General features: G+C 47.5%; 2 protein-coding genes across 5 annotated transcripts; one reads left to right on the top strand and one right to left on the bottom strand.

Moving 5' to 3' along the window:
* Positions 1-788: 788 nt before the first annotated feature.
* On the top strand, positions 789-14,410 carry plekhd1 (pleckstrin homology domain containing, family D (with coiled-coil domains) member 1). 2 transcript variants are annotated; one of them, XR_013781396.1, is made up of 14 exons: positions 789-1,073; positions 4,020-4,113; positions 4,188-4,277; positions 4,879-4,955; positions 9,245-9,336; positions 9,416-9,468; positions 9,552-9,646; positions 9,718-9,811; positions 9,927-10,129; positions 11,186-11,318; positions 11,858-12,002; positions 12,660-12,803; positions 13,365-13,928; positions 13,999-14,410. XR_013781396.1 is itself a non-coding variant. In XM_079370480.1 (13 exons), the coding sequence occupies exons 1-13, from the start codon at positions 919-921 to the stop codon at positions 13,520-13,522; spliced, it is 1,533 nt and encodes a 510-aa protein (XP_079226606.1). In that variant the 5' UTR covers positions 789-918; the 3' UTR covers positions 13,523-14,410. The 2 variants fall into 2 exon arrangements, 1 of the variants encoding a protein (XP_079226606.1); XM_079370480.1 differs by having other exon boundaries at positions 13,365-14,410.
* A 118-nt stretch (positions 14,411-14,528) lies between these two features.
* ccdc177 (coiled-coil domain containing 177) lies at positions 14,529-21,291 on the bottom strand. Of its 3 annotated transcripts, none has more exons than XR_013781388.1 (2): positions 20,586-21,291; positions 14,529-14,992 (listed from the first exon to the last, which is right to left on the bottom strand). XR_013781388.1 is itself a non-coding variant. In XM_079370460.1 (2 exons), exon 2 carries the CDS (start codon positions 20,027-20,029, stop codon positions 17,501-17,503), a length of 2,529 nt encoding a protein of 842 aa, XP_079226586.1. In that variant the 5' UTR covers positions 20,030-20,041; positions 20,586-21,291; the 3' UTR covers positions 16,605-17,500. The 3 variants fall into 3 exon arrangements, 1 of the variants encoding a protein (XP_079226586.1); XR_013781389.1 differs by lacking the exon at positions 20,586-21,291 and adding an exon at positions 16,496-16,573; XM_079370460.1 differs by lacking the exon at positions 14,529-14,992 and adding an exon at positions 16,605-20,041.
* Positions 21,292-25,667: the final 4,376 nt, after the last annotated feature.

Raw genomic sequence — 25,667 nt, 5'->3', positions numbered from 1 at the left:
ACTTAATTAAACATTTCAGCTGATTATTTTTCTAACTTTTTGTAGACAAATGGCCGTTCAGTGGTGGTCTTGATTTCAAATCTGGAGTCTGAGCCGTCTCAGATGGAGACTGAGTTAAAATTGCTTTCGACTCCAGACCAGACGGAGACCTTCAAAAAGTGACCAAGGACCAGCTTCAAATACTCGAGTACTTCATAACTCAGAGAGTCTAAAAGTGCACGTCACTCTTTTCAGGCCGCCGATCTGTCGGGGGGGATTTATCTTGTGCTATCAAACGTGTTTATTCAAGAGGCTTTTCCAGCCTGACACGATGTTCTTCTCATGAAAACAAAAACAAACCCATCAGCAGGATCATGCCTCGCTCTGCCGTGGCTGAGCTGTCACTATCTTCATAATCTGCCCGTCCATCCTCTCTGACACATGTCCTGTAAATTAATCTGATCCTCACGACACTGAGCTGCATGTTGCTCCACGCTCGCTCTCATCCTCTGTGCTTAAAGTCCTCAGCCTGCCACAGATGTTCTCCTGCTGCACAGCAGGAGGGAGGGAGTGATGCCGTCACAGAGTTCATACCTGCCAAGAGCGCGAGACGGCTGCTCTCTGCGTTACAGTAATCTGAATAACAGCTCTTAAAGGCTGGGGGTATCGACCGGCTTCAGATTTAGCATCATACTCACAAAGCCTCCCCCTCCCTCCCCCCTCCCTCCCTCTCTGTGCAGTCAGTCAGTCAGATGAGCGTATTGACAGCTGCATCATTCCACCCTGCTGAGTTATCGGGATATGTTTGCTCCCTGCAGCTTCACATGCTCCTCTGCTCGGTTAATTGTTATTGACTCTTTGTATTGAGGTTTCACTTCATTGGTAGTTTTATTTTTTTTATTTGGCTCCACCTCCGGGGCGTGGAGGAAGACAGAGAGGATGTTCACGTCTTCATCCAGAAACTCTCTGTTCTCGCCCTGGTCATCCATGGAGCAGTCAGACTGTGAAGCGTTGGACATCAGCACCAAGGTGCAGCTGCACGGCGTGCTGTGGAAGAGACCCTTCGGACGCCCGTCAGCCAAGTGGTCCCGCAGGTGAGAGAGGGGGGGGGGGGGGGGGGGACTGATCTCTCAAACTCAGAGGAGACTTTCTAAAGGAGGTTCAGCCTGTAACACATCAGCTTCTCTTTCATTCTGTCGTGTTTTCACCGTGGTTCTTCTGTTCTGAGCTGCTGGTTCTGTTTGCTCGAGCTCTGATTGGCTGAGTGAAAAAGTCAGATTCTCCTTGAAGAGAGATTTGATGATTTGAACAGGAAGCTTTTTTTTTTTTTTAAGTTTTAGAACACACTGTTTGTCTCCTGACACATTACCCTGAGGGAGATATTGAGTTTAAAGTATGAAGTTGAGCTGGACGGCGTGCAGACCTTCCTTTTTTTGTCCTGCACGTTTGCATTTTGCTCTGCTGCGTGCACACTCTCACACAAAGGTTTTTAGTCCTTCATCGATGCATCAAATTATACCTGAAGACATTTAGTACATCAAAAAAGATGCATGAACCTGGAAGAATTATGATGAACTTATCATGAAATGATAAGATTGTTTTCAGCAGGTTTTATTTTAAAAGACCAATCAGAGAGCTGCTCTCTTCCTGTGTGATCATGAAGGAAACCTGCTGTGTTGAAGCTTCTCTGACAACAATGCAGCAGCCAGTATGTCCTCCTTCTAACTTTAGATTCTGCTCCTGAATGCTCTGGATCTGATTGGACCAGAGAAGGTAGGCGGGGCTTTGAAGGCCGTTTTGGACGCCCCTGGGTTTGCCAGATATGAGAGCAGTTATCAGGTGAACAGGTGTTGCAGCGATGGAAGCGGGCAGTGGAACTGCTTCAGATAGAAGTGATTGTACCCGAGCTAAAAAGCCTCTGCATGTTTCTAATAAGCTCCAGCAGCAGAAAGCTGCTCAAACTAGGATCAATGTTGGAGATGAAACATGGAGAGAGGTTAGAACGCAGAAAGCTTTACAGACCCATGCAGAGCTGGCTAAACACTGAAGCTACAGTGTCCACCACATGCAGAGCTGGCTAAACACTGAAGCTACAGTGTCCACCACATGCAGAGCTGGCTAAACACTGAAGCTACAGTGTCCACCACATGCAGAGCTGGCTAAACACTGAAGCTACAGTGTCTCTACATGCAGAGCTGGCTAAACACTGAAGCTACAGTGTCCACCACATGCAGAGCTGGCTAAACACTGAAGCTACAGTGTCCACCACATGCAGAGCTGGCTAAACACTGAAGCTACAGTGTCCACCACATGCAGAGCTGGCTAAACACTGAAGCTACAGGGTCCACCACATGCTGACCTGTGTGAGAGGAGGGTCGGAGCCAGCTCTCTGTGATGATTAGAGTTTAGACTGCAGTACTCATTTTAAACACTAGGGGGCGGAGCTACAGACAGCTCCTTTAACTCTTTTCCTAAATTCTGAAACTTAAATACTTCATGATGAAAATGTGACCTTTTCTGTCCCGGGTCAGTTCTAACAGAACTCGTCACTCTGTTACATCACGTTTAAGGTCACTTTGCTTCTGATGCAAGAGGAACAAAACAGATCATTAGGATTAAACGCTGTGAAGTAAACATCTTTAACTCTCAGATCAATATTCACAGACACACAAAGAAAACAACTTTAAACTTCTGACAGACATTCTGAATCTTTGAAACTTTAATAGTTGTGTATCTTTTAAGGCGTGTTCTCAGTGACACGTCAGTGCGTCCTGAGACGAGCGTTTATTTGGATGTTAAACGCCTGGTTTGGCACCTTCTGTCATATTAATGCTCTTAGTTTATATAACTGTTAGAACGTCACGACACAGAGCGTCCAGCTGCCGCTCGCTCTTCATAACCTCGTGTTTGCTCGCCTCAGAAAAGTCAACACAAAGGAACACTCGCCTGGTTTCACTCCTCAGTCCTTACTGCTTTTAAAAACACTCGTGCAGGATGAATGCAAAGAGTCCTCAGGTGGTCACTTCCAGGGGCGAGTCTTTGGGACTGGGGGGCTCTGACTTCTGTTATTAACCCTTTCTAACTTCACCCATCATTCCTTCTTTATAACATGAGATAAAGTCGACATATTTCCTCTGAGCTTCATTTCTGTTATGTCTGTTTAAAGTCAGAATTTAAATTTAAACACCGATTTGACACCGGAGGGATGAAATCAGGACGACTGTCACAAACTTTATTATGACACAGACACTGACTTCCTGGTACCGCCGTCCTGTTCTTCCTGCTGTGTTAGTGGAAGCTCCCAGTTGCGTCACACCTCACTGTGACTTCCCTTCATCTCATTGATCTTTCTGCAAATACATGTCCGCTGCTCGCTCTGTCAAACACACTGAACTCCTCGTCACACGCCGCAGAGAGTCGATGCTGCGTGTCGTTCAATCAGAGACAAACCAGAGAGTTCTGTGAGCTTTGGCTTGAAAATGATCTTTACTTCTCAGCTGCTGCTGATATCTTCATAAAGACGTTAGAGTGAGCTGATTGGACAAAGCAGCAGAAACATTTACCAAGTGGCTGGAAGGAAAACTTTTGGGCAACGTAGTTTGACCCCAAAAAACTTCTGGAAGTTTCTCCTCAAGCCTCCTCGTATTTATTCTGCAGAAAGTCAGTTAGCTGATGTGAGAACAGGAGACTCCGCCCCCCTCCCAACGCTTTGAGGTGTGAAAACAGTGATGTCATCAAAGCTAGAACTTGTGGAATGGCCTTATGGGAAATGTAGGATGAGGTCCCCACAGAAAACAAGATTCTGCAGCACCAAATGAAGCTTCATGTTTCCCTTTTTTAAATCTTTTTCCTCGTATATGAGACAGAGTATGTTTGATGTGTTTGTCTCTTCATCCATATGTTTCCAATGATCAGGATTTGAACACGTGTAAGTCATACGCTCAGACTGGAGGCCACTGAGTTAACGTGGAGCGTGTTGTAAACCACGCCGCCCTCAGCACTGACTCACTGCTGCGCTCTCTGCCACCCTCTCCTCAAAGGTTCTTCATCATCAAAGACAGCTTCTTACTTTACTATGCCGAGAGCGAGAAGAGAAACTTTGAGACCAACCGGTACTTCAACATCCACCCCAAGGTGAGCCGCTCCATCCCGTGCCTTCACCTCATTTATCTTGAACTCTGAACTCACTGGATGGCTTTCTGTCTCAGGGAGTCATTCCGTTGGAGGGATGTGTGGTGTCAGCCAACGACAACTTAGGAATGCCGTTCGCCATCGTGGTCAACCTGGACGACTTCACTGTAAGACCGTCATCCTGTCACATGTGTCACCCAGCTCCATAACTTAGTCTGTCAGGGTTAGTGGGTTAGAGTCTGTTTAATAAGGTGCACATAAAGAACATGCAATTACAAACCAATGAAAAAAGGAAACAGGTGTTCAAGCTGCAGGAACTTGTTCTTCGTTGTAGGAGCTGTTGGAACCTGTTTAGGTTTAGAGGAACCTTTTGAGCTCGGAGGTGATTGGTCGTTGATTTATTCAACATAAGAGCCAATCCAGTACCATCAACCGCCATTTTTATATCCCACTGCAAACATGAGCAAACAAGAAATAACAGTCTTCAAAAGCTCTTAAAGTCATGCACGTATCCTTTCAAACTCCTTTATTATAAACAGTTTGTTAATATGCACGTGCAGAATGAAAGTCCCCGTGGTGAAAGCCTTTAGTTAGAGCACAGGTGTCTGGATTGTGATGCAGGTTAGAGGGCTGAGCAGGTCCAGAATGTCTCCAGTCCAATCACTTCCACTGACCTCAGCAGCAGAAACAGGATATCCTTTATATGTGTCAGGGCCTAAAGCCATTATGGACGTAGTGCTGATTGTAACATGTATCCTCGTCCCTCAGGGTACCATAGTGGTGGCTGCAGAGTCTGAGGAGGAGCAGGTCCAGTGGATGGAGATGCTGCACGAGTCAGGGAAAGTGTGAGTACTGGACTCTCACACGTTTCCTTTATAAACGATGAATTCATGAAACACAGAACACAAAAAGACTTATTAACACGTTAAAAAGGTTTGAGGAACTTTTAAAACAAGTTTATTGGGATGAGTTTTGTTCAACATTACACAATCTCAGGATTACAGTGAAAATGACATCCATCCCATCAACAGGTAACCGTGACGATTGAATTCAGTTACATTATTTTTTAATGATGAATGTATGTACGTTATTTATAATTCATGTACGTGCATCGTTTTTATGATGTATGTATGTTATTGTTTACGATGTGTATGTCATTTTGTATGAGGAACGTATGTATGTCATTTTTTCGATGAATGTATGTACGTTGTTTTTACGATGATGTATGTTGTTTTTTACGATGTTTGTCATTTTTTATAATGAACGTATGTCATTTTATCGATGTGTACATTTTTATGATGAATGTATGTACGTTATTATTTGATAAATGTATGATTTGGTTTTTATGATGAATGAATGTACGACGTTATTTACAATGAATGTATGTGCATCGTTTTTACGATGTTACTTTTTAACAACAGACGTAAGTATGTTGTTTTTTATGATGTTTGTTATTTTTATGATGAATGTATGTACGTCGTTTTATCGATGAATGTATGCATCTTTTTAAACTGAATGTGTATGTCGTTTTTAAAATGAATGTGTGTATGTAATTTTGGCAAAAAAAAAAAGAAAACATACCTATGTCGAAAAAATAAATAGACATACATGCCGATGTCTAAAATGAACGCAACGACATGTTGAAAAATTAGAAAAACGACATGCATAACTATGTCGAAAAATGAAAAAAACGACATACATACCTATGTCGAAAAATGAAAAAAACGACATACATACCTATGTCGAATAAATGAGAAAAACGACATCCATACCTATGTCGAATAAATGAGAAAAACGACATCCATACCTATGTCGAATAAATGAGAAAAACGACATGCACACCTATGTCGAAAAATGAAAAAACCGACATGCATACCTGTGTCGAATAAATGAGAAAAACGACATGCACACCTATGTCGAAAAATGAAAAAACCGACATGCATACCTATGTCGAATAAATGAGAAAAACGACATACATACCTATGTCGAATAAATGAGAAAAACGACATACATACCTATGTCGAAAAATGAAAAAACGACATGCATACCTATGTCGAATAAATGAGAAAAACGACATGCATACCTATGTCGAAAAATAAGAAAAACGACATACATACCTGTCGAAAAATAAGAAAAACGACATGCATACCTATGTCGAATAAATGAGAAAAACGACGTACATACCTGTGTAGAAAAATGAGAAAAACGACATACATACCTGTGTGGAAAAATTAGAAAAACGACATACATACCTATGTCGAAAAATGAGAAAAACGACATACATACCTATGTCGAAAAATGAAAAAAACGACATACATAACTATGTCGAAAAATGAGAAAAACGACATGCATACCTATGTCGAATAAATGAGAAAAACGACATACATACCTATGTCGAATAAATGAGAAAAACGACATACATACCTATGTCGAAAAATAAGAAAAACGACATGCATACCTATGTCGAATAAATGAGAAAAACGACATACATACCTATGTCGAATAAATGAGAAAAACGACATACATACCTATGTCGAAAAATAAGAAAAACGACATACATACCTGTCGAAAAATAAGAAAAACGACATGCATACCTATGTCGAATAAATGAGAAAAACGACGTACATACCTGTGTAGAAAAATGAGAAAAACGACATACATACCTGTGTGGAAAAATTAGAAAAACGACATACATACCTATGTCGAAAAATGAGAAAAACGACATACATACCTGTGTCGAAAAATGAAAAAAACGACATACATAACTATGTCGAAAAATGAGAAAAACGACATGCATACCTATGTCGAATAAATGAGAAAAACGACATACATACCTTTGTCGAAGAAATGAGAAAATCGACATGCATACCTATGTCGAATAAATGAGAAAAACGACATACATACCTGTGTCGAAAAATGAGAAAAACGACATACATAACTATGTCGAAAAATGAGAAAAACGACATGCATACCTATGTCGAATAAATGAGAAAAACGACATACATACCTATGTCGAAGAAATGAGAAAAACGACATGCATACCTATGTCGAATAAATGAGAAAAACGACATGCATACCCATGTCGAATAAATGAGAAAAACGACATACATACCTATGTCGAATAAATGAGAAAAACGACGTACATACCTATGTCGAATAAATGAGGAAAACGACATACATACCTGTGTAGAAAAATGAGGAAAAACGACATACATACCCGTGTGGAAAAATTAGAAAAACGACATACATACCTATGTCGAATAAATGAGAAAAACGACATACATACCTATGTCGACTAAATGAGAAAAACGACATACATACCTATGTCGAATAAATGAGAAAAACGACATACATACCTATGTCGACTAAATGAGAAAAACGACATACATACCTATGTCGAATAAATGAGAAAAACGACATACATACCTATGTCGACTAAATGAGAAAAACGACATACATACCTATGTCGAATAAATGAGAAAAACGACATACATACCTATGTCGAATAAATGAGAAAAACGACATACATACCTATGTCGAATAAATGAGAAAAACGACATACATACCTATGTCGAAAAATGAGAAAAACGACATGCATACCTATGTCGAATAAATGAGAAAAACGACATACATACCTATGTCGAAAAATGAGAAAAACGACATACATACCTATGTCGAAAAATGAGAAAAACGACATACATACCTATGTCGAATAAATGAGAAAAACGACATACATACCTATGTCGAAAAATGAGAAAAACGACATGCATACCTATGTCGAATAAATGAGAAAAACGACATACATACCTATGTCGAAAAATGAGAAAAACGACATACATACCTATGTCGAAAAATTAGAAAAACGACATACATACCTGTCGAAAAATGAAAAAAACGACATACATACCTATGTCGAATAAATGAGAAAAACCACATACATAGCTATGTCGAATAAATGAGAAAAACGACATACATACCTATGTCGAAAAATGAGAAAAACGACATACATACCTATGTCGAAAAATGAAAAAAACGACATACATACCTATGTCGAATAAATGAGAAAAACGACATACATAACTATGTAGAAAAATGAGAAAAACGACATACATACCTATGTCGAATAAATGAGAAAAACGACATACATACCTATGTCGAATAAATGAGAAAAACGACATACATACCTATGTCGAAAAATGAGAAAAACGACATACATAACTATGTAGAAAAATGAGAAAAACGACATACATACCTATGTCGAATAAATGAGAAAAACGACATGCATACCTATATCGAATAAATGAGAAAAACGACATACATAACTATGTCGAATAAATGAGAAAAACGACATGCATACCTATATCGAATAAATGAGAAAAACGACATACATAACTATGTCGAAAAATGAGAAAAACGACATGCATACCTATGTCGAATAAATGAGAAAAACGACATGCATACCTATGTCGAATAAATGAGAAAAACGACGTACATACCTATGTCGAATAAATGAGAAAAACGACATACATACCTATGTCGAATAAATGAGAAAAACAACATACATACCTATGTCGAATAAATGAGAAAAACAACATACATACCTATGTCGAATAAATGAGAAAAACAACATACATACCTATGTCGAATAAATGAGAAAAACAACATACATACCTATGTCGAATAAATGAGAAAAACAACATACATACCTATGTCGAAAAATCAAAAAATGGACTTGCATACCTATGTCGAAAAAATGGATAAATTGACATGTCAAAAAAAGGAGAAGACAGGCATATCTATGTGGAAAAAATGAGAAAAACAACATACATATGTGTCGAAAAAAGGAGATAAATCGACATGCATACCCTAAGATGGAAAAACGACAAAAGCTACGTACGCATCTATGTAGAAAAAAATAGTCATACATACCTATGTTAAAAAGAGAAACACAACGTGGACAAATGAGGAAAATGACATACAAACCTTTGTCATTAAAATGAGAAAAACAACAGATACCAATGTCGTAAAAATGAGAAAAGCGACAAACCCTGTATAATAAAATGTTAAGAAACGTCTCAGCAATGGATGGACTCATCACAGCCTTCAAACGACGGTTTGTGTGTTTGTCCAATAGAACGTGGAAGAACGCTCAGCTCGGGGAGGCCATGATCGAGAGTCTGGAAGCTCAAGGGCTGCAGCTGGCCAAAGAGAAGCAGGAGTACCTGGGTAAACACACAGAACATCACCTGAGCTCTCTCAAGGTTTCACAAACAGGTGAAGTGATGAATCATTTTTCTTTCTTCAGATAAACTCATGGAAGAGACAGAGGAGCTGAGTCACCAAAGAGCACAGAGAGAGGTCATGATTTCTTCTACCTGTGATGTGAAATTCAGCCCCACTGTCTTAGAAACAGAGGATGACTCGCTGCGTTTGTGATGCAGGAGCTGGAGCGTCTGAACCAGGTCCTGGAGGACGAGAAGATGAAGTTTGAGGAGGTGGTGCTGGAGCTGAAAGCAGAGCAGGAGCATATCAAACTGTAAGTGTCTGATAGTAATCTTAATGATTCCATATCTGATTTAATGTGACTTATTGATTTGTTGATGGCAGAGACCTGGACGGTACGGCTCAGTCTCTGAGAGGCGTGGAGAGCGAGAAAGAAGAACTGAGCAGTCTGACCACTAAGCTTCAGAAATCCATCGAGGTATAAAAAATACTGAAAGTGTGCACAGATCACAGGTCGTGTTATTTTACAGCTGTTACAGCGGAGTGGAAGCGTGACGCCTGGAAAGAGCTGAATCTGGAGTTGTAATTTTCAGGAGCTCTCTCAGGAGAAGCAGCGGACTCTGGAGCTGCTGGGGGTGAAGCCACACGAGGAGAACGAGGGGCTGCAGGAGAGCTTGACCCTTGGGACGTCTGAGGACGCCGAGGATCTAGGAGACGTGGACCTGCTGCAGGACCTGAGACAAATCGAGGAGCAGATGAAGATCCTGCTGGAGGACAAGGAGGAGGCGGACGAGAAGTGAGTGACGGGTCAGAAGCAGAACAAACAGAACATAATGATAAACCCTGATAATAAATACTCAGAGTAATAAAGGGTGAGATGAGGGCTGCAGCGTCCAGTTTTGTGCTCGCCATCCAAAGGGTTAAACACTCACCTTTCCCAGGAGCCTCTCTGCTAATGGCACGCAGGACGGAAATGTGTATTGATCCTGAAAACAAGCAGCTCATTGATTGGCTCCAGTAAGTGGGATGTTACATATCGACTGTGCAGCACTGATGTTAGCATCACTCCAACACATGAACTGTTCTCTCTGTCGTCCTCTTCCTGCGAAAAATTCATCCACACAAGCAGAATAATAAAGTCCCTGCAAAACAACAGGGGAGGGAGGACCCAATTGCAGGTGAAACAAAAATGATTTATTTTTAACTAAAAAGGCAAAAACACAAACAAAAAGTTATGAATCAAAATCTAAAATGAGAAAAAACCACGAGCAGAAAAAGTCAATCCAGGGAGCGGAGAACACGGGGAAACATCCAACTGAAGCAAAGGACAAAAGACAATGAACCAACAAGAGGGGAAGAAACACAGAGACGAGATGGACAGGTGAGACTAATGAGACAGGTGAGACTAATGAGACAGGTGAGACTAATGAGACAGGTGAGGACAATCAGGGTCATCAGACAGGAGGGAAACCAGAAGAGCAGAACTACAACTTGAAACAGGAAACACTGAAGAGTGAACTAAGAAACATGAATTCAGGCAACAATATTAAAGAGAAGATCGAAGGACACGAGGAAGAGCAACACGTCTCAAACTGTCCAATCATTCAGAGTTATGATGAATAAATAAAGATGCATGACTTGGATCAGCTGAGTGGTCAACACCAAAAGAATACATTCAGATGGAAATATCTCAGCACATGGCTCAAACAGAAGTGTCAGATAACTCAACGTGTCCCGTCGAGCTCTGCAGCAGGACGTCTTTGTTCTGTGAGAAGTCGTAAAATGATGTGAAATGTGAACATGTGATGACAGTGAAGAGAAAAGGTGTTGTGTTGTTGTTTGTGTGTTTCAGGCTCAGGGAGAACGAGCAGCGAGCTAAAGTCCTGCAGCAGGAGAGAGAGTTCTACTCGTCTCAGGCTCGCACGCTGCAGCAGTCCCTGTCTCAGCTCACCGCAGACAAGCAGCAGACGGAGGCCGAGCTCAAGGTAACACGGCGTGACGCAGCAGCTCGCGCAGGGCACGACACGCTCAAGGTCACTCTCAGGGTCACTCTCAAGGTCACTCTCAGGATTTAAATGTGCAGTAAAGTGCTGAAGCTGTCGTAACGTCGTCGAGTTTGAATTTTAAATTCAGGACGGCGATTAAACTCCTCCAGACTTCAGACAGAAGTTACACGTGAAACTTTCCACAGCCTGACTGTTGGACATGTTCACACACACACACACACACACACACACACACACACACACACACACACACACACACACACACACACACACACACACACACACACACACACACACACACACACGGAATGTAACTTTTGTGAACGTTAGTACAACATGACATTTAAACAATGAAACACAAAATAAAGACTCATATGTCTGATGTGTTCGCCGTGTGACTGTTGTGTTTTTGACGTGTTAGCTGTGGATTTCACCTGCTGTTTGGTGTGTTTGTTGTTTGTGTGTGTGTGTGTGTGTGTGTGTGTGTGTGTGTGTGTGTGTGTGTGTGTGTGTCTCAGGCAGAGATCGAGTCTCGCGTGGAGCTGGAGCAGAGGCTGAAGCAGGCCGAGGAGGCGCTGCAGGATCTGGAGAAAGGCCTGAACTCTCTGGAGAGAAGCAAAGAGCGAGACGAGAAGATGAAGGGAGACGTGACTCATCTGAGGAGTGAGTGAATCCAGTGCCCCCCTGTGGACACACTTTGTATTACATGTTGACTCTGCTGATTCAGGAAGTTCTTCACTATGACAGATTCCTTTACAGGAAATAGATGATAAAAATCAAAACTCTGATCAGTTTGTACTTATCGATAAACAATGTTGGACTGTTCTGCCACTCCTACGTCGACCTCTTTACCTCACGTTTGACCTCAGAAGACTCCGCCCCCCTCCTGACTGTGGGAACCATAGATATATATAGAACATATAGTGTTCTCTATATATCTATGGTGAGAACATCCAGGTCAGGAGGTTCAGAGATCAGTGAACCTTCGTTCTCACGCTGGGACACATTCCAGCATCCTTCAGTCTTTCTTGGACCGATGAAGTTCATCTTTGTTTGAGAGTCTTTCTGGTTTTCCTGATGTTTGATCCATTAAGTATTCCGACGTGCGTCTAACTGACCTCTACCTTCAAAACGTGCAGCAACACCGGGATGGAACAAAACGTCTGGGCCTTAAATAGGGATGAGCTTCTATTTGAAATGTTACAGTATTTTCATCAGTTTCCAATCGTGACTCATTAAAGTCACATTTCTCAAACTTGCGGCAGCTTTACTATCTACATGATGTGTATATATGACGCCTGATGTGTCTGTGATGTTCAGGGTTCTTTGAGGATTGTATCTGTGCAGCTGAGATTGAGGCGAAGCTGCCTGCGATAATGAAGAACGCCGTCTATCTGCACAAAGCCGCTGCTCGCAGAATCAAGAGCTGCAGGATCCAGAGGAGAGCCTCGAGACGCCACTGGTGTAAGTCTGTTCACCACACAGTCACCACACGCAGAGCTGGCTAAACACTGAAGCTACAGTGTCCACCACACGCAGAGCTGGCTAAACACTGAAGCTACAGTGTCCACCACACGCAGAGCTGGCTAAACACTGAAGCTACAGTGTCCACCACATGCAGAGCTGGCTAAACACTGAAGCTACAGTGTCCACCACATGCAGAGCTGTGTGAGAGGAGGGGGGGAGACAGCTCTCTGTGCTGATTAGAGTTTAGACTGCAGTACTCATTTTAAACACTAGGGGGCGGAGCTGCAGACTGCTCCTTTAAGGATTTAGTGAGGTCTTTAACTCTGAGTGATGCAGAACATTCAAGAGAAGTTGAAAAGATTTGACATATTTTTCGTTGACAAGTTTTAAGAGGATCTGTTATTTAGATCTAAAGTCCTGAAACTTCAAACATAAAGCTTCATGGATGAAGCTCGACAGTTTCCTTCTTTACATTTTGTGTTGTATTAAAAACGAGCGTCTTCTGTGGACACAGGCTGTGATGAACGCCACGTTTCCTCTCTCTCTCCTTCTTTACAGTAAAACACTCCAAGTCGTTCGCCGTTGCCCCCGTGGACGGCGGCAACATGGACGAGCTGCGGGAGACGGCCAAACGACTGACCTCGGACAGCAACTTCAGAGAGAGCGTGTACAAGATCATCACGCGCAAAGACGCCACGAATAAATTAGGGGACTGAGAGGAGAGAGACGGTCCTTAGCTTTAGCCCAGACACCTGAGAGTGACGTAGACCCTGACCCCGAACCCCCCGCTGTAGACCATGCACAGATATCTGATGATGTGAAGTTAATAAACTGTACAGTGTAACATAGATGTAAACCTGTTAGAAGCTCTCACGTGTAGCAGCGCTGCTTCTCCCTCACGTCATTCACAGACCAAAGAAACTAAACTGATGCTGAAGGTCAATCTGTGTTTTCATCACATCTGCAAAGAAAAACTGACAAACGCAAACAAAAACTTAAAGGTCACATATTACCCAGAATCCTCTCCTCCATGTTCCTCTAACATGTCTGTCTACAAACCCCCCAATGATGAGAAAAGTCCATCCTCTCTGTCTTCTGCCTGCTCCACTCTTCAGAAAATGTGTAATTTTCCCTTCATGACATCACAAAGGGCAGTAGCCCCTCCCCTTCATGACATCACAAAGGGCAGTAGCCCCTCCCCTTCATGACATCACAAAGGGCAGTAGCCCCTCCCCCAGGTGGGTGACACTCCCACAGCTAGGTGTTTGTTCTGCCCTCTGAGTCTGCCTTCTCACCGTAAACAATAGGACATGGAGCCAGAAAGCAGCGAGTACACCCGAGCCCTTCCAGAGAGGGGGCGTGGTCAGACACAGCTCATTTACATATTTAAAGCTACAGACACAGAAACAGCCTGTTCTGAGCAGGGCTGAAATAGAGGGGTTTATAGACATGATCAAATACAGGATCAGAGTGGATTTACAACAACACACTTCACACACATGATGAAGAGGAGCGATGACACTGATTTCACCTGAAGACGAGGAGGTCATGTGACCTTTGACAGAAACAGTAACAACGGGTCATTGATCGCCATAGATTGATCATTTATCATATTATATTTATCTCTTCGACTGTTCCCCCACCTTGTTTCACCTTCCTGTATTATAAAGTTCAATAGATGGACAGTTTGTGGTAGCAGATAGCACAGACGAAGCTAAAACATCTTGTAAAATGTTTGTTTTTATTGACGGTTTCCTTCACTGAGGTTTGATGAAAACAAAGAACTCACACGTGCGTCTCATGATGAACTTGACCATTTCATTATTGCTACATCCCAAAAAAACACACACAAAAAAAATCCGTTCTCCACGAAGCAACTCCATGTAATCACTCACGCAAGCGATGTATGATAATGTACACGTGACTGTAACTAATGAAGAAGAAGTCCACAGGTCAGGGGGGACAGGAGGGGACAGGAGGGGACTGACTCTTGACTCAACATGCCTCTAATAAAGCTGTGTGTGAACCTCCCACATGTCTGTTCATTTCTGCAGGTTAAAGGCTGGAGCTTCTCTCACTCCATAGAAACGTAATAAAGTCTTGATGTGGACGTGTCCTCACAGGAGGAGACAAAGTTCAGCTCTCACAGGAGGATGGACGGCGTCGCTCGGTCTCGTCTCCTCGACCTGCAGAGGGAAACAAAGGGAAGAAGTTACGTCTCTGTCTCGACCCTTTCATTACAGAGACGGGACGGTCGGCTCACAAAACAGAGAGCGAGAGCGGGCGAGCCACGGGACGGGTTTGAACCCGGGCTGCTCGCTTTAAAGGGCTGTAATGTCTCTCCTGGTCACGTCGCTGTTACCGGCTTCATTTACTGAGGTCACGTTACGCTGAGAGCGCCCTCTGCTGGAGAGTCACCTTTCAATCCACTCCAGTTTAGATTATTTCAGAATAAAGTCATCAGCACATGCAGGTCAGCTCCAGGTCACATCAGTGTTCCTGAATCTGCTGCGTCATGCCTCCACCCGTACAGCCCCTCCCCCTCCCCCGATGATCTGAGCGCCGCTGCTCTACAGCTGTATTTCTACCTCAGCCTGCACTTTTCTCTGCGTAGCATCGACCTCTGCTGAGCTGCAGGGACACGAGAGGACACGAGGGGACACGAGAGGACACGAGGGGACACGAGAGGACACGAGGGGACATGAGAGGACACAAGGGGACACAAGGGGACACGAGAGGACGGTGAGGGGACACGAGGGGACACGAGAGGACACGAGGGGACATGAGAGGACACGAGGGGACATGAGAGGACGGTGAGGGGACATGAGAGGACACAAGGGGACACAAGGGGACACGAGAGGACGGTGAGGGGACACGAGAGGACGGTGAGGGGACACGAGAGGACACGAGGGGACGGCAAGGGGACATGAGGGGACGGCGAGGGGACACAAGGGAAAATGAGAGGATGGTGAGGGGACACGAGAGGACACGAGAGGAAGGTGAGGGGACACGAGGGGACGGCGAGGGGACACAAGGGGACACGAGAGGACGGTGAGGGGACACGAGAGGACACAAGGGGATGGCGAGGGGACATGAGGGGACACGAGAGGACACGAGGGGACGGTGAGGGGACACGAGAGGACACGAGAGGACACAAGGGGACGGCGAGGGGCATGTAGGGGACGGCTGCTGCAGTAAATTCTCTGCAGCGCTCAGATGCGAAGAATATGGAGTCATAGAAGTGTCATAACAAATAGAAAAATCTGGAAGGGCCGCCGTGGCCAAGCGGCAAGGTCGCGCCCCATATACAGAGGCGAGAGTTAAAATCTCTATTTACCGTCCAATCAAAGGACACGTGGACATGTGACTGCAGCAGTCGGGGATCGAACCCTCCGTCTTTATAACACTGAGCTACAAAGACATGAAACAGGTCGTGGTGATGTCACACTCTGCAGAATAAAACTCTATCCTGATTTCTATCGCCATGGCAACACCTCCATCAGAGGGCAGACATCCCATGTGCATCTCCCTTTTCTCTCTGTATTTTAATCTGACAGATTGTGGGATTACGTCCTCAAAGCCGGCTGCTGGCCTGCACGCTGGCTCACTAGAAAAGCATTTTTTAACCCTTTCAGTCGGGTCAGCCTGATGAAAGAAGCAGAACCTGTAAGAGCGAGACGTTCTCGTACCTGCCGACCTTGACTCGGTCTCAGGAGCAGACGACGGCAGCGGAGTCAAGAGGTGGCGGTCTCTGGGAGGAGTTCAATGACGACGTGGGGGAGGGAGGGAGAACAGCCCGGAGCTTCACTTCCTGCTTTGAGTACAAAAAGATCTCTCTGCTGCTTTAAGGGACTCGCAGAGTGCTCGCTTTAAAAGGTTGTCATGGAGGTTTGTGCTTCCTGCTAAACAATGGCTCCTTTCAATTCCTGCACTGCTTTCAGTCCGCTGAGATAGAGCAAAGAGAGAGAGAGGGAGAGAGAGAGAGGGAGGGAGAGAGAGAGAGAGAGAGAGAGACAGAGGGAGAGAGAGAGAGAGGGAGAGAGAGAGGGAGGGAGGGAGAGAGAGAGAGAGACAGAGGGAGAGAGAGAGAGAGAGAGACAGAGGGAGAGAGACAGAGAGAGAGGCAGGGAGAGAGAGAGAGGGAGGGAGAGAGAGAGGGAGGGAGGGAGAGAGAGAGAGACAGAGGGGAGAGAGAGAGAGAGAGAGAGAGAGAGGGGGGGGACAGAGAGAGAGAGAGAGAGAGAGAGAGAGGGAGAGAGAGAGAGAGAAAGAGGGACAGAGGGAGAGAGAGAGAGAGAGAGAGAGGGAGAGACAGAGAGAGAGAGAGAAAGAGGGACAGAGGGACAGAGACAGAGAGAGAGAGAGAGAGAGAGAGGGAGAGACAGAGAGAGAGAGAGAAAGAGGGACAGAGGGACAGAGGGACAGAGACAGAGACAGAGAGAGAGAGAGAGAGAGAGAGAGAGGATTGTGTTGCAGGCTCTGTGTTTGTCTCATTTGATGGATGATTGATGGTTTGGTTTGCTTGGTTTGGACGTTTAGTAAAAACAGACTAAAGGGGGGTAAAGGACACTCTGGGGGTAAAGGACACTCTGGGGGTAAAGGACACTCTGGGGGTAAAGGACACTCTGGGGGTAAACGGGGTAAAGCTGGTGGCCTGTGAGGCCACAGTGAAGGCGAGCACATGAAGGCAGGGTTTACTTGTCGTCCAGGCTGGCTTTGAGCTGAGCTTCCAGAGCCATCTTATCAAACGTGCGCATGTTTGTCTCCTCGCGCACTTTGTCTCGTACGTGAAAAGACGCTCGGGCCACGGAGCGGGCGCTCTCCAGCACCGCCCTCTTCTCCTTAAAGATCTGCTCGCTCTTCTCCAGCTTCCTCTCGATGGACTGCAGCAGCTCCAGGCGCCGCTGCTTCTCCTCCTCCTCCACGCGCTGCCTGTTGAGTCTCTGCAGCCGCTCCTTCTCCTGCCGGCTCTGCACCGCCCGCTGGGCTTTCTCTTTGGCCCGCTCCTCGGCCACCAAAGTGGCCTGCTGGGCTCGTTTCTCCGCCTCCTTCGCTCGTGCCTCCAGGAGCTGCTGCTGCTGCTTCTCACGCCGCTCCGCCGCTTTGCGTGCTTTCTGGATCTGCTTCTCCTCACGCTTGGCCTTCTCCTTCAGCTCCTGGCCTCGTCGCTCAACTATCTGTTCGTAGTTCTCCAGGGAGCGGCTGAGCTTGTCTTCCGCCGCCCTCCTGGCCTCCTCCCTCTCCTCCTGTTCTCTGCGGGCGATCTCCTGGATCAGGGCAGCGTGGCGTCTCTTCTCGGCTTTGTTCAGGCCCCGCCTGTCCTCCTGCGCCTGGTGCTCCGTCTCCTGCCTCTTCAGCTCGGCCATGGTGAGCTTCTCCTTCAGCAGCAGCCTCTCCTGCTCCAGCATGGCCGCCCTCTCCTCCTCCAGCGCCTTCAGGTTCTGCTCCTGCAGAGCTTTCTTGTGCTTCTCCTCCCGGGCGGCCTGCTGCAGCCTCAGCAGACGGCTTCGCTCCTGCTGCTCGGCCAGCTCCCTCCAGCGCTCCTCGCTCTCCTCCGCCTGTCTCATCTTTGCAGCGGCTGATTGTCGCTCCTGCTGGCTGAGTCTTCGTTGGCGTATGGACACCTGCGTCTGCCACACCCTCTGACACTCCAGGACCGCTTTCTGCTTCTCCCTGTCCTCCTGCTCCCGCCTCAGCTCGTCCATCCTGCGCTCGCTGTCCCACTGCAGGTGAGCCACGTAGCGGGTCTGACTCATGATGTCTTCTTCCTGGTACCTCGCAAGCATCAGAGCTGCGATCTTTCTGTCGCGCTCGGACACGGCCTTCAAGCCCCGTCGCTTCACCTCCTTCACGATGCGCTCCACCTTCTGCGTGGTCTGCAGGGAGTGGCTGAGGTCGCCCAGGCTCAAGCTGCGGCCCATCAGCGAGTTGAACGTGGCCATGGTGCGAGCTCGAGGAGAACTGGAGAACTTAGCCCAGTGATCTCGAGCTCCATCCCAGCTGTAAGAGGAGGAGTTGCCCGACTCTGAGGAGGTGCACGTGGTGGTGGTGATGGTGGAGGTGGAGGAGCAGACCGGATCAACCCTCCGCTGCAGGGACTCCAATGAATGGCTTCTTCCACGTCCCTTAGTATGTAATCCAAGATGGCCGTTGTGCTGAGAGGCCGGTCCTCCGCTCAGGCCGTTGAGAGGCTTGCTGGGGCTCGGAGCCGCAGGTTTGGACACAGACGACGTTAACGTAGAGTTGGCTCGAGGGAAGGCCGGATGTTTTGGTGTGGACCTGGGGAAGGTATTTGAGGTTTTACCGCCTGAGGACTTCCTGACTACAGGTGGGGGGCCAGATGAAAGAGGGCGAGCGTTTTTGACCTGCTCAGACGATGTAAAGCTTCCTCTGTATGACGGCTTGGAGGTCGTTGAACCCCGCTGAGTAGATCCTGAATTGGCAAATTTCGGTGAGGTGCTTAACGCCGAGGAGGGGGCTTTAGGTGAGAAAGCTGCGGTGGGTTTAGAGGTTTGACCTGATGAGGTGGATCTAGTGGATGCTCCAGACTCTGGAGCTGAGCTGGAGGCCGCCGGCCCGGGTTTGGGGGAGTGCGTGGATCCAGAGGAGGCTTTGTGCTGCGGCTCCACAGAGGAAGATGATGCGGTGCTGTTCACGGCTGCCTGCAGGATCCTCCGCTTCTCCTCTCTGATGATCCGCTCCCTCTCCTCCCTGCACTGCCTCAGCTTGGCGTGCCGGTCCCTCTCGTACACTTCAAACAGACCCGTCGCCACACGCATGGAGCGTCCGGGAGCCTCTCGAGCGAAGTCTGCGAGCGGGCGAGACAGCAGCTCCACGGGTTTGACTCCACATCGAGCACACGCCTCCAGAGAGCGGGGGCTTGTTAGCACGTAGCGGCTGCCCTCCGCGGCGGGTGAGTCAAAGTTGTACAGATCCAGGTGTAACTTTGGAGGTGGATCTTTGTCAGTCGGAGTCTGTGCTTGCTCAGGTGGCGCCCCCTTCTGAGCGGCGGCGTCCGGCCCTGCTGGAGAAGCAGTGTGGCAGGGGCTCGGTTCTGCAGAACTGCCGGTGGGCGGTGTCTCAAAACCGGCGTCCCCATCCTCCTCTGTTGTGCTGCCGTCAGCCTGATCCAGCAGTCGGGGGTCTTCAGAGACCACGGTGGGGGGGTTGAGCTGCGGACCTTTACACTTCGTCTGCTCCTCAGCCTCCGAGGGGTCGACCATAGTTGGCGAATACTGAAAGTAGAAGAAGGGGAGGGGGGCGGGGATCGATGGAGGGGGGGTTGTATGAAACATGAGGGAAGAGTTTTCAATTAGAGGATTAGAGCGTTCAGCGAGAGCTTACGAGAGATGCAGTCTGTGGGGGAGGGTCACACACAGCACGCATGCATGAACACATATTCATGCACAGATTTTGACTCCAGATGAGACATTTCCCCTTCAGGGAAGTGACATAACACAAGAAGAAGAAGCTCCACCGTCCTTTAATAGAGGATCTATTTTTGGCAGAGTTACTGGGCTGAGAGGATTTGATTACTCACAGCGATATTTTTCACTCTACATCCCACAATCAACCTCCAAGCCCGCTCATCTGTTATTCACTGCTTCATAGTAAAGTGTTGATATGAGAGTGAGTGTGATAAACATCATCATGGACTCTCTAAGAGGAGAGGCCTGCACTCATCACAGCTGTGTCCTCTGAAAAGGATGAACAACATGTTCTGCAGATGTCTCCGGTGGATGGGTTTGGATTTCATGCAGCACTCGAGCTTCCACTAACCTGCCAGTTTGCAGAACGTTTTCTGAGCCGTTGCTTTGTTCCCCTGTAATCCGTGCAGCGCCCCTTGCTCCCCGCATAATATCAGGTTTGAGAGGAGAAGCCTTCGATGGAGCGTCACATCGTCGGATCCTGCAGGGACACGACGGACAGACAGACGGATGTGTCCTCAGCCTGTCGGTGTTACCGAGCAGCAGCAGAGCTCAGAGCTGTGCAGAGCAGAAAACACTGCGACCCTCCCTCTGCAAAGTCTGTCCCGTAAACATCCACCTGCTTTCTCCTCAGCAGCATCCCTCCATCCCCGCCTCCTTAGCTCCGCCCGCCTCCGGCAAATATGCTAAAAATACAGGCTGCATGGTGCAATCAACCAAGCAACCACCTCGCTCTACCACGGAGCAAGACAGGAGAGTGAGGCTTCTGTAAAGTCCCTGATCCGACACACACACACACACACTCAATATTTAGTGATTTAAACACTAAAGAAAAGCATCACATGAGGAGGAGAGGTGATCCAGCTGATGATTAAATCTGTGCTGACCAATCAGGAGGCACATCACTGCCTGAAACAGCTGCCCCCCCACTGAGCAAAGGAAACAAACTGTATTTGCTCAGAGTGGCCACCAGGGGGCTCTATGGTACTACACATCCATGCTCTGCAGTCTGAGGGGCGTGGGCAGCCAATCAGCTGCTGAGGAGCCCAGAAGACGTCGGCCTCATGAACAGAACTAAAAGACTTTCACCTCGGATCATTCCTGCAGAGTTTCTTTCTTCGTCTGATCTTGAATTTCAGATTTGAATGAAGTTGAGTGAACTTCTCTGTGATTGGTCGGCTGTTTGCTTGACAGCAGCGCGAACAGAAGGTGCAGCATTAAATAAAAGGGACTCATGTAATAACAGAGACTAGTAGTCCCGGTTCTAGCCAATCATGTACCGGTCTTTGGGATCCATCTCCATCCCACCAGTCACAAGAAGACGAGATCAAAGGTTATAAAATGATCCTTCAGTCAGTGTAAGCGGATCAGCTCGGTGCTGACAGATCAGTCCTCCTGCTTTCATCTCAAATCATCTAAATATGTTTTATTTCCCTTTATTAGATAAATAACGTTTCCTCCTGCACACCGTCCAGTTTCAGGGAACTGGACTTTAGGGGTGGGCTGGTTTGGACTGGTTTGGACTGGGTGTGTTTAGAGCCTTTGGAGGACGGGCTCGTGTGGTTCGGAGAAACGTTCTTAAGTTCTAGTTCCAGATACTTCCTGGAGTTGGATTGGTCGAGTTTTTGAGAGATGGTCTGGACTGGTTGGGTCCAGTTCTGGTAGCTGATTCAGGATTAGATAACTCTGACGATGACCCACTAAACTCCTGACCCGGTGTGGGGAACAGTGCGAGTTTAATTGGCCCCGCCCGTCAGCCGTATCAGGAGGACAGTGCGTAACAAGTGACAACAGGGAACGTGCTGGCTGGCTTGTTAACCGGGGGCATGGGGGTCCGAGGGGGCGGGGGGGGGGCACGGCGTGGTGGCTGCACAGTTCACTGGTGCGGGGGTATGTTGGGCAGAATTAGTGTTTTTGTTTTTGGTAGTCCGGGGCATGCTCCCCTGCACCACAGCCGGACTGGGGGGTTCATGGAGAGGTGAGCGGCTCTGTGCAGTCCTGGAGACCACAGCTGAACCCAGCTGCAACAAGCCCTGTGATACTGGTTTATATGGGAACCAGTCTAAACTGGGGCTGTCAGTGAACAGACTCTAACTTGTTGAATATCTTTACAGGAATACGTCATGTGACCCTCAAGACAAAAACAGATGATTTAAAGTCGGCCATGACAGTTTGAAGCATGAAGACATCGAGCGCTTTCATTCTTCTCTCGTTTCAAAGTTTATTTTCCTGAATGAACAAAACATGTTCCTTTTTTTAACTGTAAGAAAAGTCAGATTTACTCTTCATGTTAACGTCACCGTGTTGGACTGTGCACCTGCGTGAAGACAAACACAGTCAACAAGTAATGAACGGATATTTAGAGGAAGTTCAAATGTATTCAGGAAGCTTTTCAGGAAACCTCGGTAAAGAGAGCTCTCTCCCTCATTATGAACATGAGGGCTGCAAACAAAGGCCAGCGTCAGGTTGTGAGAAAGTTGCAGGACGGCTGACGGTGTGTGTGTGTGTGTGTGTGTGTGTGTGTGTGTGTGTGTGTGTGTGTCTTTTCCCTCGCTCTGTGCTGCCCTGCTGGAGCTCTCTGGTCCTGTGAAGACCGAGACCTCTGGTTGCCCCCAGTTCACATTTCCAGCTTCGCTCTACCAACAGAAAGAGACACGTTTTCTGGACAGTTTCAACAACTCACCCTCCTGACCCTTTGCCCCCCCCCCTTCTGTGGGACGTACAGGGGTCCCATGCGGGTGAGGAACAGTCCCCCTCCTCGCTGGAAGGGGAAAAGGTCCCCGAGATGGAGCTGTTAATTCAATCAGCAGAGCACTATGCTCAATTAGGCATCCATAAGGGCCCGGGATGGGTCCGGGGGCCCCGTGGAGGGCAGGCCGCCCCGTCCCCGTGAGGTATTAATTGTGGATGACAGTGTGTAAACAGTGGGGTGAATAGACGGCGCAGGTGCGAGACACCCCGGTCCAGACTCAATAGCCCTTTTCACACCCTCTGGGTCCACTTTCTCTTTCACAGCTCCGCTTCACGTCTCCCATCACTCGCCTTTGTCTGCTTATTTATTTGTTGCTGTACTTTTCCTGCTCCTCAGCCTCAGTGTGTGTGTGTGTGTGTGTGTGTGTGTGTGTGTGTGTGTGAAGGTGATAAGAGGCCAAGCTGCTTCTCCTTGTTTTCAGGTGAAAATCACAAACACGACAGTTCATGTGAAATATTTGGAATGAAAGAAGTGAAATCCAGATGAGACGTTGAAGGATCTGTGACTCTGCAGACAGCACGTCCTTTTCTCTTGTTACATGTTGTCAGCAAACAACTTGATAAACATCGACTGTTGGAGTCTGATGGTCAGAAACCTCATGAGAAGGAAGCCAGCGCTTCAGACAGTCTGTAGAGGTGGCGTGCAGACAGTCTGTAGAGGTGGTAGAGGTGGCGTGCAGACAGTCTGTAGAGGTGGCGTGCAGACAGTCTGTAGAGGTGGCGTGCAGACAGTCTGTAGAGGTGGCGTGCAGACAGTCTGTAGAGGTGGCGTGCAGACAGTCTGTAGAGGTGGCGTGCAGACAGTCTGTAGAGGTGGCGTGCAGACAGTCTGTAGAGACGGTAGAGGTGGCGTGCAGACAGTCTGTAGAGGTGGCGTGCAGACAGTCTGTAGAGGTGGCGTGCAGACAGTCTGTAGAGGTGGCGTGCAGACAGTCTGTAGAGGTGGCGTGCAGACAGTCTGTAGAGGTGGCGTGCAGACAGTCTGTAGAGGTGGCGTGCAGACAGTCTGTAGAGGTGGCGTGCAGACAGTCTGTAGAGGTGGCGTGCAGACAGTCTGTAGAGACGGTAGAGGTGGCGTGCAGACAGTCTGTAGAGGTGGCGTGCAGACAGTCTGTAGAGACGGTAGAGGTGGCGTGCAGACAGTCTGTAGAGGTGGCGTGCAGACAGTCTGTAGAGGTGGCGTGCAGACAGTCTGTAGAGGTGGCGTGCAGACAGTCTGTAGAGGTGGCGTGCAGACAGTCTGTAGAGGTGGCGTGCAGACAGTCTGTAGAGATGGCGTGCAGACAGTCTGTAAAGATGGCGTGCAGACAGTCTGTAGAGATGGCGTGCAGACAGTCTGTAGAGGTGGCGTGCAGACAGTCTGTAGAGGTGGCGTGCAGACAGTCTGTAGAGGTGGCGTGCAGACAGTCTGTAGAGGTGGCGTGCAGACAGTCTGTAGAGGTGGCGTGGAGACAGTCTGTAGAGGTGGCGTGCAGACAGTCTGTAGAGGTGGCGTGCAGACAGTCTGTAGAGATGGCGTGCAGACAGTCTGTAGAGGTGGCGTGCAGACAGTCTGTAGAGGTGGCGTGCAGACAGTCTGTAGAGGTGGCGTGCAGACAGTCTGTAGAGGTGGCGTGCAGACAGTCTGTAGAGGTGGCGTGCAGACAGTCTGTAGAGATGGCGTGGAGACAGTCTGTAGAGGTGGCGTGCAGACAGTCTGTAGAGGTGGCGTGCAGACAGTCTGTAGAGGTGGCGTGCAGACAGTCTGTAGAGGTGGCGTGCAGACAGTCTGTAGAGGTGGCGTGCAGACAGTCTGTAAAGATGGCGTGCAGACAGTCTGTAAAGATGGCGTGCAGACAGTCTGTAAAAATGGCGTGCAGACAGTCTGTAAAGATGGCGTGCAGACAGTCTGTAAAAATGGCGTGCAGACAGTCTGTAAAGATGGCGTGCAGACAGTCTGTAAAGATGGCGTGCAGACAGTCTGTAAAGATGGCGTGCAGACAGTCTGTAAAGATGGCGTGCAGACAGTCTGTAAAGATGGCGTGCAGACAGTCTGTAAAGATGGCGTGCAGACAGTCTGTAAAGATGGCGTGCAGACAGAAAACAACGTGAGAACAATTCTAAAAACAAAGATGCTTCTAAACATGAAGTAAAGTGATGTGAATGTGCTTCATTTACAGCTAATAATAATGAGAGGCACCACATGTGACCTGTGTGTGTGTGTGTGTGTGTGTGTGTGTGTGTGTGTGTGTGTGTGTGTGTGTGTGTGTGTGTGTGTGTGTGTGTGTACATCATGCTTCAACATCTGGGCTCAGTCCTCCTCCCCTCAGATCTCTGGGTGGCCTCTGTCCTGCTCCGTCTGCGTCTCGCTCTACAGACACCTGCTAATTTTCAGCCGTGTGTAAGTCCTGGGGGGGGGGCTGCAGGGGGGGGGGGCTGCAGGGGGGGGGCTGCAGTAATTGGGAAATACATTTCTTTTCAGCGTGCCCATTCATTCCCCTTTTTTTGTTTGTGTTGTCGGAGGTTTCCTTTCATGCTCGGCCGTGCAGCTTCACACCCCCAGAAAACGCTCCGCTCTTTTGTTCCAGCTGGAGAGAGAGGAGCAGATATCAACTCATCTCGTTAACATTCCAAGAGAGACACTCCTGTCCCCCGCCCCCCCGCCTCTCTGCTCCTCGCCCTCACCTCCAGGTGCACCCCCCCC

This window comes from Symphodus melops (assembly GCF_947650265.1).
Source record: "Symphodus melops genome assembly, chromosome: 19".
Taxonomy (NCBI): Eukaryota; Metazoa; Chordata; class Actinopteri; order Labriformes; family Labridae; genus Symphodus; species Symphodus melops.
Note: the sequence above shows the minus strand (reverse complement) of the source record. Positions and strands in the feature narration are given on the sequence as shown.